The sequence below is a fragment of the Rhamphochromis sp. 'chilingali' genome, assembly GCF_963969265.1.
Source record: "Rhamphochromis sp. 'chilingali' genome assembly, chromosome: 3".
Lineage (NCBI taxonomy): Eukaryota > Metazoa > Chordata > Actinopteri > Cichliformes > Cichlidae > Rhamphochromis > Rhamphochromis sp. 'chilingali'.
The window spans coordinates 6361234-6379828 of NC_137931.1; the positions used below are offsets into that span (position 1 = coordinate 6361234).

General features: G+C 42.4%; 1 protein-coding gene and 1 pseudogene across 2 annotated transcripts in view; one reads left to right on the forward strand and one right to left on the reverse strand.

Annotated features, from left to right (window-relative positions):
• LOC308394495 (interferon-induced protein 44-like) overlaps nucleotides 1-18595 on the reverse strand; it is a 37280-nt pseudogene that overhangs the window by 6741 nt on the left and 11944 nt on the right. The gene's annotated exons all lie outside the window — the stretch shown is intronic.
• On the forward strand, nucleotides 337-8269 carry LOC308393812 (uncharacterized protein). Its single transcript, XM_080877826.1, has 3 exons — nucleotides 337-522; nucleotides 826-7840; nucleotides 8144-8269. The coding sequence occupies exon 2, from the start codon at nucleotides 1002-1004 to the stop codon at nucleotides 6774-6776; it is 5775 nt and encodes a 1924-aa protein (XP_080733952.1). The 5' UTR covers nucleotides 337-522; nucleotides 826-1001; the 3' UTR covers nucleotides 6777-7840; nucleotides 8144-8269.

Here is an 18595-nt window from a genome sequence, read left to right on the forward strand (position 1 = left end):
CAACTCAGGAAAGGTTTCCTTGTACTCCTGTAGGACTTTACACACAGTGGACAGGTCTGTTTCCTTTGAACATTGTTTGAGCAGCATCTGTTTTGCCACAAGAACTTCATTTTTCAGATTTACAACATCTGCTACAGTGCCAGCCATCACAGCCAGAGGGTGCAACAGGGTGGGGTCTAGAAATGTGCTAGATTTGGGTGCAAGACTAGATATGGCTCTCATCAGGTCATTATTCTTATGGTAAAATCTAGTTTCCATTTCTGAAATGGCCCCAGTCAAGGATGATGAGCAGGGATCTTTTCAGAGACTTATGGGGAGAAATGGTAAGTTCACCAGAGTCTGTGTGCTGCCACTGCTGGGTGCAGTAGCTCCACCACCCCACTAGGGGGAGGAAGCGGGTTTGTGTACTCAAGTTTCTCTAGTAAATATAGGAAAAGTTCATGGAGTCTGGCCAAGTTGATACCAGCACACAAAATATTAGCTCTGAAGTTGGCTGTACTGGAGCATGAGAAATATATGCTTGTAAGTACGATTATATTCTGTGTTCATGTTAAGCATGTGATGTAAAATGGGTTGTTGACTCTCATATTTGAAGCCGGCATGTTAGCTGCATTGCCGATGCTAATTGTGTTAGCATGTCAATAGGAAATTCCATTGTGTGTTAGCATCAAGCTAGCGGGATTTGGAGTTAACATGTTTTCATTTATTTTTCTTGGTTATACCAGCTATAGTTCAAGTTGCTAAGTCTTCAGTCTGTACTTTGTAATATGAGAAATATATTATGTTCCAGATGTATGTTTTAATATGCTTTTCTTATGTTTGTAGTTTTACAGTGCCTTCATTAGGGAGACAAATAAACCCTGCAATGAGAACTGGAAGCCTTTGCCTCTCCTTTTGAAGAACTGTTTATCTATCTGCCAAACTGGGCATCAACGTACAGGGAGGGCAGAAAAGTAAAAAAGCATCATTCTCATCAGCCAGATAGTTCTCTAAAAGAAAGGATGGATGAGACGCTGGAAACAAGGTCAAAAGTGTCCAGTTCTTTACGTTCCAGCCAGCTTACATCATCATCTACTGCTGCCGCTAGAGCACGAGCAAAAGCAGAAGCTGCCCGTGCTCAGCTCTCCTTTGCTAAGCAGGAAGCCAGCATCCTAAAACAACAGGCCGAGCAGCTTAAAAAGAAAGCAGATCTGGATGCAGAGCTACACGTACTCAAATCGCAGAAGGCAGCTGCAGCAGCCCTAGCTGAGGCTCAAGCTTGGGAAGCATCTGCGCAAGAGAGTGAGCACCCACAACAGCCCCAGCTGGACGGCATGCAGCAAATCAGCCCATTAGAACGAGTCCAAGAGTATGTGCAGCAACAGTCAGAACTCGGCGACGATCTGCAGACTCCACAAGTTAATCATCCAGAACTCCTATCTTCTCTGGTGCCACAGCCAGCCACAGCCATCGATGCAACACCAAAAGCTCACAAGGAACCAAGTATCCATCAGCCCAGTAGGAGCAACAACCAAGAATTCACACCTTTGCCAGTCTTCCGTGCTTTGAGCCCAAAGAGAGAATCTTGCAACTGGAGCTATGGAGGCGAGCCAGCAAACTATGATCGATATCACCATCCTCAGTCTAAGGTATGGACACCCACACCTGTAAGGAGTAGTCATGCTGACACGTCTGATCTAACGAGATACCTGATACGGAAAGAGATGATCAGCTCAGGCCTGCTGAGGTTTGATGATCGACCAGAAAATTACTGGGCTTGGAAGGCTTCCTTTCTAAGTTCAATTCAAGATCTGGGTGTAACACCTCAAGAAGAGCTAGACCTGCTATCCAAATGGCTCGGGCCACAATCAGCAGCACAAGCCAAGCGAGTCAGGGCTGCGTACATAAACAATCCCACTGCAGGTCTTCAGATGGTGTGGCAGAGACTCGAAGAGTGTTTTGGCGCACCAGAAGTCATTGAACATGCACTTTTAAAGAAAATCCAGGATTTACCGAAGCTGACGAACAGAGACAACCAGCGTTTGAGAGAGTTGGGGGATCTTCTGCTAGAACTTCATGCTGCAAAGACAAGCGGTCATCTCCCAGGCCTTTCACACCTCGATACAGCCCACGGGGTGAATCCGATTCTGGAAAAACTCCCATACAACCTTCAGGAGAAGTGGGTTGCAGCTGCCTCGAGGTTCAAGAGAGAGAATGCAGTGTCTTATCCTCCATTTTCCTTTTTTGTGAAACTTGTGAACGAAGAAGCTAAAATTCGTAATGACCCGAGTTTTTCGTGTGTAACCGGTGCCAACGTCAACAAGCCTAGAATCGAGACAATGACACAACAGAAGTATCGTTCACATGTCTCTGCAAGTAATCTGGCAGCCAGCCCAAACGTTCCTACAGGCAAGAACAACTTGGACCCCGATAAACAGTGTCCATTACACTGCAAGCCTCACCCTCTCGGAAAATGCCGTCTTTTCAAAAGTAAGACCCTGGAAGAAAGAAAGGCATACTTAAAGGACAAGAACATTTGTTTCAAGTGTTGTTCTTCTGTGCAGCACATGGCCAAAGATTGTCCTAAATCAGTGCAGTGCACAGATTGTGGTAGTGAAAGACATATCACCGCACTACACCCCAATCCTCGTCCTCAAAATGCAGAGAGCCTGGTGGCTAGTGAAGGGTATGGCGGGGAAGAAAGAGAAGGAGAAGCAAGTGTGGCTGACGTGACATCAAAAAGCACAGAAGTATGCGGAGACTCAGTTGGTTCAAGGTCATGCTCTAAGATATGTTTGGTCAGAGTGTATCCTGCTGGACAACCAGAGAAAGCTGTCAAGATGTATGCTGTTCTAGACGAACAAAGCAATCGCTCCTTGGCTAAAACATACTTTTTTGACATCTTCAACATTGAAGGACAGCTTGAGCCGTATACACTGAAAACATGCTCAGGTGTTGTGGAGATAGCAGGGAGACGAGCCCGTGACTTCATTTTGGAGTCCCTTGATGGCACCACACAGCTTCCCCTGCCTACTCTTATTGAGTGTGATATGATACCTGATGATAGGACGGAAATCCCATCCCCAGAAGTCACTCATTTCTACCCACATCTGAAGGCAATCAAGGGAAAAATCCCAGAAATTGATCCAGAAGCTGACATCCTCCTTCTCCTTGGCAGAGACATTCTGCGTGTGCACAAAGTCAGAGAACAACATAATGGTCTCCATAATGAACCATATGCTCAACGACTCGACCTTGGTTGGGTGATCGTAGGGGAAGTGTGTCTGGGAGAAGTGCATAAGACATCCAACATCTGTGTATACAAGACCAACATTCTACCAAATGGACGAGCTTCACTCTTGAGTGCATGTCCAAACAATATGCTAGTCAAAGAAAAGCTTGGTTGTCACACCTCGAACCTAAGTCTTCAAAGCTCTGCACAACACTTGAAAAGTAAGGAAAGTGAGTTTGCCAGTCAGGTGTTTCAAAGGACACAACATGATGACGTCCCGGCAATGTCAATCGATGACGAGAGTTTCTTGAAGACATTAGATGAACAAGTCTATAAAGACAGTTACAATACTTGGGTTTCCCCATTACCCTTTCGGTCACCACGAAACCACCTTCCCAATAACAGACCTCAAGCTTTAAAGCGTCTTGCATCTCTTCGGAGAACTCTGGAGAAAAAACCACAAATGAGGAAACACTTCATCGATTTCATGCAAAGAATGTTTGTTGAAAAGCAAGCAGAGCCGGCCCCTCCATTAAAAGAAGGTGAGGAAAGGTGGTATCTACCAATATTTGGGGTTTACCACCCACAAAAACCTGACCAGATAAGGGTAGTGTTCGATTCAAGTGCCAAACATGAAGGGGTTTCCCTCAATGATGTGCTCCTGAGTGGACCCGACTTGAACAACACTCTCCTTGGGGTTCTGATCCGCTTCCGCAGAGAACCTATAGCAGTTACAGCGGATGTGCAGCAGATGTTCTACTGCTTCAAGGTGTGCGAGGAACATCGCAACTTTCTGAGGTTCTTATGGTATGAAAACAATGATCTCCAGAAAGCAGTGAAAGAGTTTCGAATGACAGTACATGTATTTGGCAACAGTCCATCACCAGCAGTTGCCATTTACTGCCTCAGACGAGCTGCTAAGCAAGCAGATGACTCCACTACCAGTGCAAGGGAGTTCATCACACGCAATTTTTATGTGGATGATGGACTTGCATCTTTTCCTAATGGAGCAGAAGCCACTGGTGTCCTGCGCACTGCCCAAGCGATGCTAGCTAAATCAAACATTAAGCTACACAAGATTGCATCGAACAGCAGCAGTGTTATGCAAGCATTCCCACCAGAAGACTTGGCCAAGGATTTGAAAGATCTAGACTTAGGAGTGGAGTCACTACCTCTTCAGAGGAGTCTAGGTCTAATTTGGAATCTGGAAACAGACAACTTCACCTTCTGTGTGTCGAAGGAGGAGAAACCCTTGACAAAAAGAGGGATTTTGTCTGCAGTGAACAGTTTATTTGACCCTTTGGGATTTGTAGTGCCAGTCACAGTGGGAGGAAGACATTTAGTGAGAAACCTCTCCATTGAACAGTATGACTGGGACACACCATTGCCAGCTTCAAAACAAGAACACTGGAAACTCTGGAAAGACTCTATGAAAGACTTAGATCAGCTCCAGATCCCAAGACTATATGTTCCAGTGTCTTTGTCTACACAGACTCAGCACAGAGAGTTGTGCGTGTTTTCAGATGCATCAGTCATGGCTATAGCTGCTGTGGCTTACTTGAAAACAATTTCTGCAACAGGAGATATCCACGTGGGATTTGTTATGGCAAAGGCAAAGCTGGCCCCACACCCAGCGCACACCGTGCCCCGTCTTGAGCTTTGTGCTGCGGTTTTGGCAACTGAAATGGCAGTCTTCATCCAAGATGAAATGGATATTGACATTCATTCTGTGAAGTACTATACTGACAGCAAGATAGTACTGGGCTACATATATAACACCTCACGCAGGTTTTATGTCTATGTGTCAAACAGGATAGCACAGATCAGAAAGTCGTCTCGTCCAGATCAGTGGCATTACATCACCACTGAAGAAAACCCAGCAGACCATGGAACTCGGCCAACAACTGCTGCAGCTCTCAAAGGCACCAATTGGTTCACTGGACCATCATTTCTATTGGGCCCTTCAAAACGACTCCTTCCCCAGAGTGATGACTTTGAGCTGATACATCCGGAGGTGGATCCAGAAGTTCGCTCTGAAGTAACGACCTTCAGCTCAATGGTTAAAGAAAGCTCGCTTGGAGCTCAAAGGTTTCTTACATTTTCCACTTGGAGAGCTTTGACTCGTGCAGTCTCCACACTAATCAAAAAGGCAAGGAGTGTTGCAGATACACATGGTGGCAACACTGGGGATGAAGAAGAACAAGCAGTAAAAGTGATCATTAAAACTGCACAACAAGATGCCTTTGCAAGGGTGTTGCAGTGTCTAGCCAAAGGGGACCGAATCCCAAAACAAAGTCCACTGCGAAAGCTGACACCATTTCTGGACAAAGATGGGCTATTAAGAGTTGGCGGCCGTATGTCCTCAGCCGTTATGTCTTTTGATGATAAGCATCCTCTGGTCATTCCCAAGACGCACATTGCTACATTATTGGTCAGAAGATATCACGAACAGGCTGCGCACCAAGGACGCCATTTCACGGAGGGAGCTATTAGGTTGGCAGGACTTTGGCTGATTGGGGGGAAAAGGCTTGTATCTAGTGTGATACACAAATGTGTAACTTGCAAAAGGCTGAGAGGTAAAATGGAGGACCAGAAGATGTCAGACTTACCATCTGAAAGACTTTCACCAGATCCATCATTTACTCATGTAGGGTTGGATGTTTTTGGACCTTGGATGGTGACTGCCCGAAGAACAAGAGGAGGGCATGCGGAAAGTAAACGATGGGCAGTAATGTTCACTTGTTTGACTACCAGAGCTGTGCACATTGAGGTTATAGAGACTATGACCACTACAAGCTTCATCAATGGGCTCAGACGTTTCATTGCCATAAGAGGGCCGATCAAAACAATCAGATCAGACCGGGGAACAAATTTCACTGGAGCCTGTAAAGAACTCAGACTTGACACATCAGATTCTGAGGTGAGGAATTACCTTAAAAGCAACAAGTGTACTTGGATATTCAATCCTCCCCACTCTTCCCACATGGGTGGGGTGTGGGAGAGGATGATTGGTATCGCTCGGCGAATCTTAGATGCTCTTCTTCTGAGGCTGAATCCATCGTACCTCACACATGAGACACTTGTCACCCTGATGGCAGAGGTTACCGCCATTATAAATTCAAGACCATTGGTCTCAGTGTCTTCTGACCCAGAAGCACCGGCAGTTCTCACCCCATCAATGTTGTTGACACAGAAACGAGATACGTTGACTGCTCCCTCTGGGGATTTTGATGTTAATGATCTGTCCAACAAACACTGGAAAAGGGTCCAAGCACTTGCTGATGCATTTTGGAAGAGGTGGAAAACGGAGTATCTGACCACGCTTCAAACACAGAGAAAGTGGACAACAGAGAAGCCAAACCTTCAAGTGGGAGATGTTGTACTGATGAAGGATTCGCAAGTAAAAAGGACTGAGTGGCCTGTTGGACTTGTGATTAAAGCCTTTCCTAGCCAAGATCATAGAGTACGTAAGGTGGAAGTGAAGGTAGTCAAGAATGGCACTCCTAAAGTGTATTTGCGGCCAGTGTCGGAGGTTGTTTTACTACTACATCCAGGGAATGGGTAGTGGTATAATTCATTATACCAGGCGGGGAGTGTGCTGCCACTGCTGGGTGCAGTAGCTCCACCACCCCACTAGGGGGAGGAAGCGGGTTTGTGTACTCAAGTTTCTCTAGTAAATATCCGGTTGTTCAGTGATGACGCGACGAATCCTACTTCCGGGTCTAAAGTAGTCTGCGTTTAATATGGCTTTTGTGTTGTTAACATGTTTAATGTTATGTATTTTCTTCTATTTGATCTCAAAAAGCTCCTAAAACAGTCAGTGATCACTGTTGACCTCCCTCGGCTTTTATTACCGCTAATCATTTATTTAAGCTCAGTTTTTAAAACCTTACGATGTAACTACAGCCCAGCCCATGCAGCAGTATATGAATGACTAACCTCGTATTGTGGATGGATTATCTCAGTTGTTCTCCTGGCTGAAGTTTGGTCCTTTTACAGCATCCTGCCATGCGATTACATTTGTTCCTGACCACCGAGAACACTCACATTAACTTTTATCGAGTGGAAAAAAAGTTAGCTTGTTTATATTATGCTAACATAGCTGTGTCGCTAGCGGTCACGTAGCACATCATTATATACCAGCTAGCCCAACTTCAGTAACCCTACAAACGTCACTGCTGTTTAGTTTTCTGTCTTCATTTATGCTGGAAGTGATAGCAGAGCTGTACGTTTTAATTTGTTTCCAAAACCCCACAGTCAGGACATGCTATATTGTATTTAGATAGAAGCTAGCGAGCTAACTCCCTGCTAACTTCTAACTCCGTTAAATGTCATAAATTCCGTTTTCATGGATGCCTGGATGTTAAACTCAATTGTTACACCTGGTAGAGCAGAACGCTGATCATTTTATTAAAGATGAAAGACTTTAGACAGTTTTTCAACTCTCAGTAATCCCATAGTGATCGTTTGATATATGGACCTGCAGCGGAGTTTAGACCCAGACACGGCTAGTGACGTCAGACTGAACAACCGGATTGGAAAAGTTCATGGAGTCTGGCCAAGTTGATACCAGCACACAAAATATTAGCTCTGAAGTTGGCTGTACTGGAGCATGAGAAATATATGCTTGTAAGTACGATTATATTCTGTGTTCATGTTAAGCATGTGATGTAAAATGGGTTGTTGACTCTCATATTTGAAGCCGGCATGTTAGCTGCATTGCCGATGCTAATTGTGTTAGCATGTCAATAGGAAATTCCATTGTGTGTTAGCATCAAGCTAGCGGGATTTGGAGTTAACATGTTTTCATTTATTTTTCTTGGTTATACCAGCTATAGTTCAAGTTGCTAAGTCTTCAGTCTGTACTTTGTAATATGAGAAATATATTATGTTCCAGATGTATGTTTTAATATGCTTTTCTTATGTTTGTAGTTTTACAGTGCCTTCATTAGGGAGACAAATAAACCCTGCAATGAGAACTGGAAGCCTTTGCCTCTCCTTTTGAAGAACTGTTTATCTATCTGCCAAACTGGGCATCAACGTACAGGGAGGGCAGAAAAGTCTGTATGGCCCAAAGTTCAGAGCACAATACTTTGATCCAGGTGTTTGCTCACTGTTTTCCTTCTCTTTGTTGGATGTGACTCATCCTCATCAGGAGAAGACACTCCCCAGCAGTCATCCTCACGGAAAAACCTCACGTTTCTTTAAGGTGCTGCACTAAGAGCCTCAGAAACATTGCACAGACCAACTGACTGAGAGGTCATATTTTTTCCTGACCTCTCCAGCCACTGATTGGATAATTTCATTTCGGACGTCCTTATCCAAAATTGTGTATTTTGCTTTTTTTTTGGGATACCCTTAGTAGTGCTTGCCAGCTCCTCATCCTTCTCTAAGGTATATTCCATCACTTTAAGAAAAATACCTTAAGCAATGTCATTATCGTTAACCCCTGCATCATATCTCAAGGGTTCTGCAGTCCCACAGAGCCCCAACTCATTTACACAGAGAAACGTTATAGCACTACCAATACTCAAGACATAGTAATGTTTTTTTTCCTCCAGGTTATAGTTTACCAACCAACACTGAATCCAAAGCAGCCCCTGTGGCCTCTCTGCTTTTATGCTCAGTCCAGATGGTTGAAGCATGCACATAGTTGTGGCTGGACACATGACTCAGCAGCCCCTTGTCTCAATCAAGTGCTGCTTTTCAGTTGTTAAAACCAGTTAAGGTAAAAACTAAATCCCTCTCATTAACAGTGCTGCCTTATTTCCGACAGGCAAAACAGAAGCATGCATCCCGCACAACAGAGTACTCCAGCCATGGTCATGAGCGGTACCAGGCAGGATTGAATGATCTTAATGTTGTACTACCAAATACACGCTTGTATTTGGTAGTACAAATGTCACAGTGTGCCGAAGCAGACTGTGTGAATAGTGGACCCAGTATGCAGACACGAAGGAACAAAACTTGAATTAGCAAAAAGCAAGCCGTTTAATGTGGCTGATGGAGAAATGCAGAGTAATGCATAAGGTAAACAAAGACAAGAAAAAACAATAACCTAAACTGGGGAAACTAAAAATAAACATGAAACTTGGCGTGGATACAAAGATACTTTGCAATTGGAGCCATGGCGCAAAAGACAAGAGAAAACCTGACCCTGAACAAAGGAGGACAGAAGACTTCAGTACACAGAAAGATAATGAGAGGACGGGGAACAGGTGGGAACACAGCTGGGACAAATTAGGGGCCTGGGCTGGCACCACCTGATCGTGCACCTAATTGTGCATGTAGGCATGTAGGAGTGGTGATTTTGGTGGTGGTGATTGTGATCTGCTAATTTCTTCTTTCTAGAACTGTAATTAAATCTGTTCAGTAATCAACTTATTGTATTAATAAAACGGACAAAACATTGCTAATATTAGCAATTTATGGTATTTCAAGTTCTATCTAACTCCAATGTGTTCAGCTAAATACATTCACAACAAATAATCAGATTACATACAGCTCATCATTTTGATGTTTAAGGTGTGCTTCGAAGTCACATTTATTTTATAAATTATCCTCAATGACGTCTTAGCCCTGCAATCACCTTGTGACCTGTCCATCCTGTGACAACTGGGTGAGACTCCAGTCCTCTGTGACCCTGAGTTGGATAAGCAGAAGAGGATGGATGGATGAATCAGGCTAATCTTTCATCATTCAAAGTTTACTTTCTTAGGTGATGGCAGAATGTAACAACCACAGCCTCTTAGCATGTAAAATGAAACTGAAATATAGAATGTATGAATTGTTAAAAACCCTCCTGTCAGCACATGCTTTGTCTCTGTGGGATAAGTGTGATCCCCACACAGACCAATCGGAATCGACCAATCAAAGTACTTAGCCGTCCCTTTCTTTGTCTTGGCAATTGAGAGCTATTTTCTTTTGACTTTCAGAAAGAGCCAGACTGTTACTCATGAAACTAGTAAGTTTACCCTTACGGGTCGTAACATGTAGTATTTCTCTTTGTAGCATCTCCTGTAGCTCTTTCATTTCTGAATGGAAGCTTTTTAAACCTAGGATCCAGTAATGCAGTTTCTGAGAGGACAGTGTTGAACTCCATACGCAGATATTTTCGATCCATGGTTGAACAAAGATCCGCAACCAATTCCTTTACTTTCTGCACGGTTACTGTCAGTTGGTGTTGGGCTGTCACTGGCTGAAGACCTTTGCTAAGCAGGAGCATTTTGGAGGCTGTGACATAGCTGAAGGAGAGAAAACAGCAACTTTTAAAATTAGTTTTGTTTTTTAATTATGTGGCATATTTAATTTTTCAATTTAGTTTTGTCAATCATATGTGTTGTTTCTGCAATGTATATTAGTGACCGAATAGTAGAGAAAAAAAAACTGTGCAAGGTACCTGTCTGTACTTATCTCAACGGTCACTTCCTCAAATGGTTGCAGGACGGTGCAGACGTCTTTCACCAGCTCCCATTCCTCTTGACTTAACGTATCAACAGGTGCACTGATCAGGGCCATGGTGGAGATACTGGCATCTTTTGTTTCAAGAATGCCTCAGTTCAGGTAACTCCATCTGGCGCTGTGTGGACTTTAGCCTCTTTGCAGCTACTGTGCTTCTGTGGAAAAACTCCACATTAGCCTTTACCTTGTCCACGGTTGTTTTCACCACCTTCAGGGAATCTCTTATCAACAGGTTTAATGTATGTGCCAAACATGGGTGGTGGGTCCACTTCAGAATTTTTATGGCCTTGGTGATGTTTGCAGCATTATCACTCACACATCACACCACTTTGTCCTGTACTTGCCACTCATTTTCCACTTTTAATAGCTCCTCTACCAACATTTCTGTAGTGTGTCTGTCAGTGATGTCAAAGCAGTCCAGCAGACAAAGATGTCATCTTGTAATTTTCAATAAAGTGGCAAGTGACAGACTCGAAAGAGCAGGTGGTTCAAGAGGTCCAGCAGTGAGTTGTCAGGCAAACCGATGGAGCTTTTTTTCACCCTGTCTTGCCATAATGCATGTTCTGTGCCATATACTTTTGGGATTATTGTTAGGGACCGTGTTTTCCTACTAGGTAGAGTGTATGTGGGATTTAAGGCTTTGACAAAACCTTTAAAACCTTTATCCTCCATAATGGAAAAGGGCTGGAAATCAGTGACAATCATGTTAGCCAACCCCTCATCAATACTGTGCTGTTTGGCTGAGGTCATCTGCTTTGGTATAAACTGACTTATTGTGCTTTGAGTTGCAGTAAGATGGGCTGATGCACTAGTAGCTTCTGCAGCAGTTGTTGTTGGTTTGGGACCAGACACCACAGGGTCAGTAGACGTTGAGCCAGCTTGCCCTCTATCCTCCAACTGCACTGTGGGATGGACAGTTCTGATCTGTCTGTGCAGGTTTGTGGTGGAACCTGCTCTTACTGTTATTTTCATTTTACAGTAAAAGCACTCTGCTCTGCTATTCACAATATCTTTAAACTGCAGCCAGATGCTGCTTCATTTACGGGTGTCAGTCATATTTAACCAAGTTAACCAAGCCAGACAGTTCTTTTGTAATGAAAATGTAAACACTCATTTCGCCGGTAAGTTACTGCAGTGCCAGCTGTTTAATTCACAGGACCTTATGCAGTAACTATGGTAACCACGGACACTGAGCAGCTGGATCGATGCAGGTCAGACTCTGGGAAGTATCCCTCATGTCCCTTTGAAACTAAAAAGTGGTCATTCATCAGCTGTGCAGATAGTTTTCCAGCAGGGTCCTGCTGATAAACTGCAAAACAAATGGAAACGTGTTGATGATGAAAATAGCGTGTCTGCCTCTACAGTCTTTGTGTTTCCCTGATGGGCATCAGTAATAAAATCATAGGCACAAGTTTATTTAATTTTCTCATGTTGGCTGAAAACAATTTTACATACATTTTACATCGATCTTAAAACAGGACACAGACACTGTAATTACTGGCCTCATATCCTGAGCCCATGTTTGACGTTTCTTTTTATGTCTAAACTTTGCTCTCAAATCTTTAAACAGCAGCGAGTCTGCAGCTGAGAGAATACAAACTCAAACTTTCGGAGCAGGTTTGATCGTTTCCATTATAAGCAGGGAGTAACGGAATACATGTACCGCCGTTACGTATTTAAAATACAAAATATGAGTAACTGTATTCCATTACAGTTACTGTTTAAAAAAAGTGGTATTCAGAATACAGTTACTTTGTTGAAATAAAGGGATTACACGCGGTCTCTTCCTGTTTCAGGAGAGGCTATCCCCTCTCTATTTTGGTAATTCCACGTCGGTGGAAACCCAAACAAAACACGCATTAAGAGGCTCAAATGCCTGTGTCTCAATCTCGTGTCTCATAATGACTTGAAGAAATATTTTTTAAAAATTATTTAATATGAAGGCAATAGGCAGAGTGTTACAGGCATCGCCCTAAAGAATGTAGCCTTATGGGCAGAGTAGTGCTGCAGGGAGAATGGACTGCCATACCTGTTATGTGTCTGTGAGCGCCAGGGAGGAACAAAAAGGAGAGTCGAAAAGTATGAGCTGTCACCGAGCAGAAACGGGAGCTGGAAGCATGTAAATAATAACCACTGCAGCTAAAAAGAGTGCCTGACGAGCCCAGTTGTAAGTAAGCTATTAAGATTCGGCATTTTTCGTGTTTTCCTCCGAAACAATAAGTTCCATTGGAGCAGCTTTTCAACGCCTCTCTCTGTCTCTCGCTAGCAAAGTTGACCCAGACAACAAAGTAAAGCTAGTTTTCGGCTACGAGCCCAACATATTAGCCATAGGTCTCTTTACTACGGTTCGGAGCCGCGGACCTGTTTTAAATACGTGCGGAATTGACTATGTGCACGTTAGCATATGCTACTTCCGGTGCGGAAACTCCTGTGGGGAGCTTTGTTTCCGGTGTCCTATTTGCGCCTGGTTTACGGTCCAAAACAAGTTAAACAAATGAATGAATCAAGCGGCGATTTACATTTCTATAGATGTCTTGGGCATTTACCCAATATAGCTGTAAATGATGTTCATCAACTTGTCGATATTTTTCCCTGCGCCTCAGAGCAAAAGAGAAAAGGGATTCAAATGTTATATTTCTCAGCTGTCCCTCGTTTATTGCGGGTGTTATGTTCTACAAATAACCAGCGATAGGTGAAATCAAGTAGCCAATTTTATTTTTTGACGGTGCAAAACGTTTGGTGGACATCCAGTACTGCACTTCAGAGTCACACTTCTAGCGATCGATGCAGTGATTCTGTACTGTACAGGAGAGACGTCACGGAGGAGATCGTCTGCAGCGATCAGGACGCAGGACACAATGTGACGTAAAAAAAAAAAAAGTGCAAACTTGCACTAAAAAATTCTGTGAAACAGCGAGGTGAAAGGTGAACCGCGTTATTAGCAAGGGACCACTGTAATTTTGAAGGTAAGTCACAACATACCCTTCTAAATACTAATGTATAGAAACCGTTACCAGCAATCATTCATTTTTTGTGTGGCTTTTTTCACGATTTGTTAACATGCTGTGTAGGTGTGTACTTGACTAGCTGATCTCAACATAATGGGGGAAACATCTGGTTTGACTATTGTTCACCTGTAGTTTGAATGCTGAACATTTACCTGTTTAAATCATGAGACCAGTCACTATACAGAGATGTGCTTCTGAATGTGGATGATGTGTCTTCTGCATGCAGTAATGCAGTTCTGCTTGTGTTGAGTGATGTAAACAACTGATCGATCTAAACTCTTTAAACGTCAAAATTGATCATTCGATTTTTTATGACACAACAGCGGGGGGTGTACCCACCTTATGCTCTTTGTAACTTAACGTGATCTTTCCGTTTTCGACATGATTTTGGAGTATATCTTCGCAGTAGCGATTGACCGCAAAGTAAAGCAACAGGAAATGTACAACCCTAGATCCGGTCTCAAACCAGGAAGTTAGCATTTTCTCGTGCACAGGGTCAATAGTTTTCAATACGAGGTCACTGCAAAAAGTGCAGCCTTACCTAATGTCCTCCTTACTGTTACTCATTTTATATTAAGATTTAAATATCTAGTTGGTATTGGTATGGCGAGTAACCTTCAGTAATACTAATAAATCACACGGTAATAGTACATTCATATAGTTGTAAAAAAGCATGATAATATGTTAAGTAATCCAAGGTATTCAGAATATGTTGCTCTCATTGAGTAACGTAATGGAATACGTTACACAATACATTTTGGGGCATGTATTCTGTAATCTGTAGTGGAATACATTTTAAAAGTAATCTTCCCAACACTGATTATAAGTCAGCTGGAAGTGCCATGTTTTCACTCAGCCTTTTATTTACCGCATGTTTTGTGTGTTTAAAACTTGGGAATGTGTTTAAAATGAGCAGCATGGAGCCTGCTGTACTAAAATCACTGATTGAAGGGCAAACAGTGCGTAGCATTGTCACAGATGCGTGTATTAATTTGGTGATTTATTAAATGTGGCCAATAGATGTTCTGTTTGATTCTAATCTGCTGCTGAGTTTTTTACGCTGATGGAAGTGCAGATAACTCAGAACAGACATCATGAACACCGGTTCAACCAATCACTTTCATTCCACTTTAGAGTAGGAACATACACCTTATGATTTATGACAAAAAAAAAGTTTACTTTTTTGACAAAAAGTTCACTTTTTTGACCAAACATTCCACCTTTTTAGTTTTTGGGGGGACTATGTGTGTGTGTGTGTGTGTGTGTGTGTGTGTGTGTGTGTGTGTGTGTGTGTCTGTGTGCATGTGAAAATGGGTCAAGCCAAAATAAAATTCTTAGTTGAACTGTTGCTTTTGTAACAGTGAAAATGGGGAGATTTGGAGGCTGCTTGCCCCGATGGACAGCTTTATTACATTGTATTTGCTTTTGTTTAGGCCAGAAAAAGGAAATCAGAATCAAAATTGGCCTTACAAACGAGAAAAGTAAAAATGTGTCACGGTTTGGCATGGCACTGAGTCACAGGGTCGTGTCTCAGTGCTCTCCGCTCCCGTGTCTCAGCACTCCTCGTGCTGGCTGCTGTCTGGCGCTCCACACTTCTCATGGGGACACAATAGACGCAGCCGTCAGGACACATATAACCGCGGGCATACACACACTAACTCAGTTCAACTGGATGACTAACGTGGAGTCTCATGGAAGGATCCCGCGTCAGTGGGAGCTGAGTCCGCCAGCAGGGCCACACCCACCAGGCCTGAAGGCGCCCGCAGAAACACATATACACACACGCAAACAGGGAGAAGGACAGCAACACCAAATATACATACAATAATAATATAATCCATAACTGCTCAGGGATCCTGGGTCGCTCAGACCCAGGATCCCTGACTGTCAGAGATTTACAGTTAACAAACAGTCAGGTGAGTAAACAACACTGAGACACTTCGTTTATTTTTATAGGTTACATCGTCAATATGCAAATATAATCACATTTCCTGTTAGGCAGGTCCTGATGCTGTCTGTGTGTAAGCTGTGTGTGTGTGTGTGTGTGTCACAAAGTATGTGTGTTGCAAGTCAATTTCTAAGAATAATATACTGCAAGTCAACTTCTGCAGATGTGTATTTCTGTACTGATCTCTTGCGTTAAATGTCACAGGGTCACAGGGTCAGCTTCCTGTTTCAACAGAAAACTGTGTCTGGTGAAATATGTGTAACATAACTTTTGAAGCATAAACAAATAAAACAATAAAAACTCCCTAACACTGACAAAATGCGTCTTCACACATTGGGCCGTGCAGATAAATTGACATTCTCTCTGACCCCATGTTGGGTTTGTGGATTTGACACTTAAAGGTTTTGAAAGTGGGATTACATGCTTCTGGTGAGCATAAGATTTCTGATAAGAGCTTGCCATCTCAGTTATAAATGAAATTCAAAAGTTTTTTCAAAGTCTGGCAAATGTATAATTTGACTTCTAAAGTACACACAACAAGGCCAAGAAGACAAAGGGATAGTTTACTACATCCTATAAAAACACAGTCCTTAATCTTTGATCTTCCAACTGTATCTTTCTGTTCTGGCTTTAGAGTCTTTTTTTATTGAGTCATACTTTCGGACTCATCCTGCTGTGGTGCTGGGAGACATACAGCATTATACAAGCAGTATGTTTTGGCTGTATCATTAGATCTAAGAAACAAACCTGTTATTAATTATTAAAAAAGAGTTAACTGAAGTGCAGCTTTAATTTATAATTACTGCATGAACTGACCAGGAATTACATTCAGCTTTATAGAGGAAGGGGCTGTGTGCTAAAATGCTAAAATTCTCTGAGTGTATTTGCTGTATATAACCACCATTTGTAGATCAGTAGTAATTACTCACATAGGTTTTTTACTCATTTTAAATTTGTGCAGTATTTATTTATTTATTTTTGTATTTTTCTAATATATCTCGGATTCAATTTTTCTTGCTGACCCTTGTGTTGCTGTAACATGTGAATTTCCCCAGAGTGGGACTAATAAAGTCTGTGTCTATGCCAAACCTAAAGTTTAAACCCCTTTTATAATTTACCTAGCAGCATTTCTGATTTGCAGTTAAGATTGTGACATGTGTATGTGATATGTTTTCACCATTTGCAAGCCAGAAGAGTGACCGCTCTTGAAGCCTGGTTGCTGCACAATACTAGTACTACTACTGCTACTGCAACTGCTACTGCACAAGTGCCTCAGAGGGCCATATGCCAGCAAGGGTTAGAGGTCAGACACCTTGGGCCTGCAGGTTGGGGGTTGGAGTAACAATGCCGCTTTGTAAAAGATTCTAACATCCAGGTGCTACGTGGTGTTGCGGCTGATAAAGAGCCATAAACTAACCCATTGTTTAGAAGTGATTACCAGTTTGCTGTGGTTTTTAGAGACACAGAGTGAGAGAGATCATGTTCTACATTACTTTTTTAAAAACAAAAGGGATTTTCAGAGCTGTTGATATATGAAGTGGTCTTCATAGAAACATGGATCAACCCTGTTTTCGGCATTGAGTGTTAAATTATGACAGTTTTAATAAAGCCTGCAGGTTCCTGCATTTATACTGGAGAGCAAAGAAAAGTTAGATGATGTTTGTACTATTGAAAATCACTTTATCCATAAAAACCACATAGACAGACATGAAAAAGAATGTGTTTGTAAAACTAGTGGTAACGTCCAAGAACTATAAGACTATGTTTCTGCTATTAGAACAGTTTGTGTTGTTAATCCTGAATGATTCTTGGTCATGACATTTGCATCATCAGAGAAAGTTCATTTTACTCCACACACATTTGGAAAATCACATAGTTTGACCATCAAATCCCAGAATAATTAATATTTGACACTGATGCAGCAACATCACTGTGCTTTCATTTGAAAATATAAAATGTTGAAGTTTAAAGTGTAAAGCATAAAAACAAAACAGCTTAAGTTGTTAAAGTTGGAGATTATGTATCGGAATTTCAGGAGCAGGACCACACCTCCTAACACGCTCCTTCCGGTTGTCATCTATATTGGTTCCCCCAGTTCTGCAAGCTGTTCATTCTCGTTTACGTGCCCCACCCTCCCTCCCTCCTTGTTCTCAATTCTAGTACATGGGGATCTGCCAGGCCCGGGAACCGTCAACAGTCCTTCCCCAAATCATAGCTCAATTCATGTCCAATCATTCATCTTTACCTACTAAAAAGCTGTCAAACATAAAATGAGGATGTGAGCCCAGCTAGTGAAATGAAATTTGTGAATATCTAGCATTAGCGTTTTCCGTGGGAAAAATGTTTCGTCACTCATCCAAGTGATTTCTTCAGTCTCAGCTGACTGCAGGTTTCCCCAATCTTATAAACAGTACATTTGCATAATGACTGAAACCAGCCCACTGAAGGAACAATGGGCTGGGAGGTTGTTTCTCCTACGGAAAACGCTACGCCCAGATGAACAGAATCGACTTTTGGAGATTTACTCACCTGGATGACTGAGAATGCATCAAGAAGACATTACATTTGTTGCACATTACTCTAAAATCACTTTTATGAGAGTGACTTTTAGATAACAACCTGATTTAAAACAGAATCTAGCATAAACATTCTTTCCCTTGGAAATAACTCTAAGATATTAAGAGAATATAGCAAATGAGATCACAGGATGGCCACAAATGTACTTTCAAATGAGATCTTCTTGTTTCATTGGAACAGCAAAGCACCATAAGAAAGAATAAGTAGCCCACACCTATGTATGAACAAGTATCACTGCTATGGAGTTTTCATGTTTTGCATGCAGACTCGAGGCTCCAAGTCTCCTCTTGGCATTTTCTTATTTAAACACTGATGACTTATAACCTCAAAGTTTAGCAGCACAACACAGTGTTTCCTTTTCCATCAGACATTTCTTTCAGTCTTTATTTC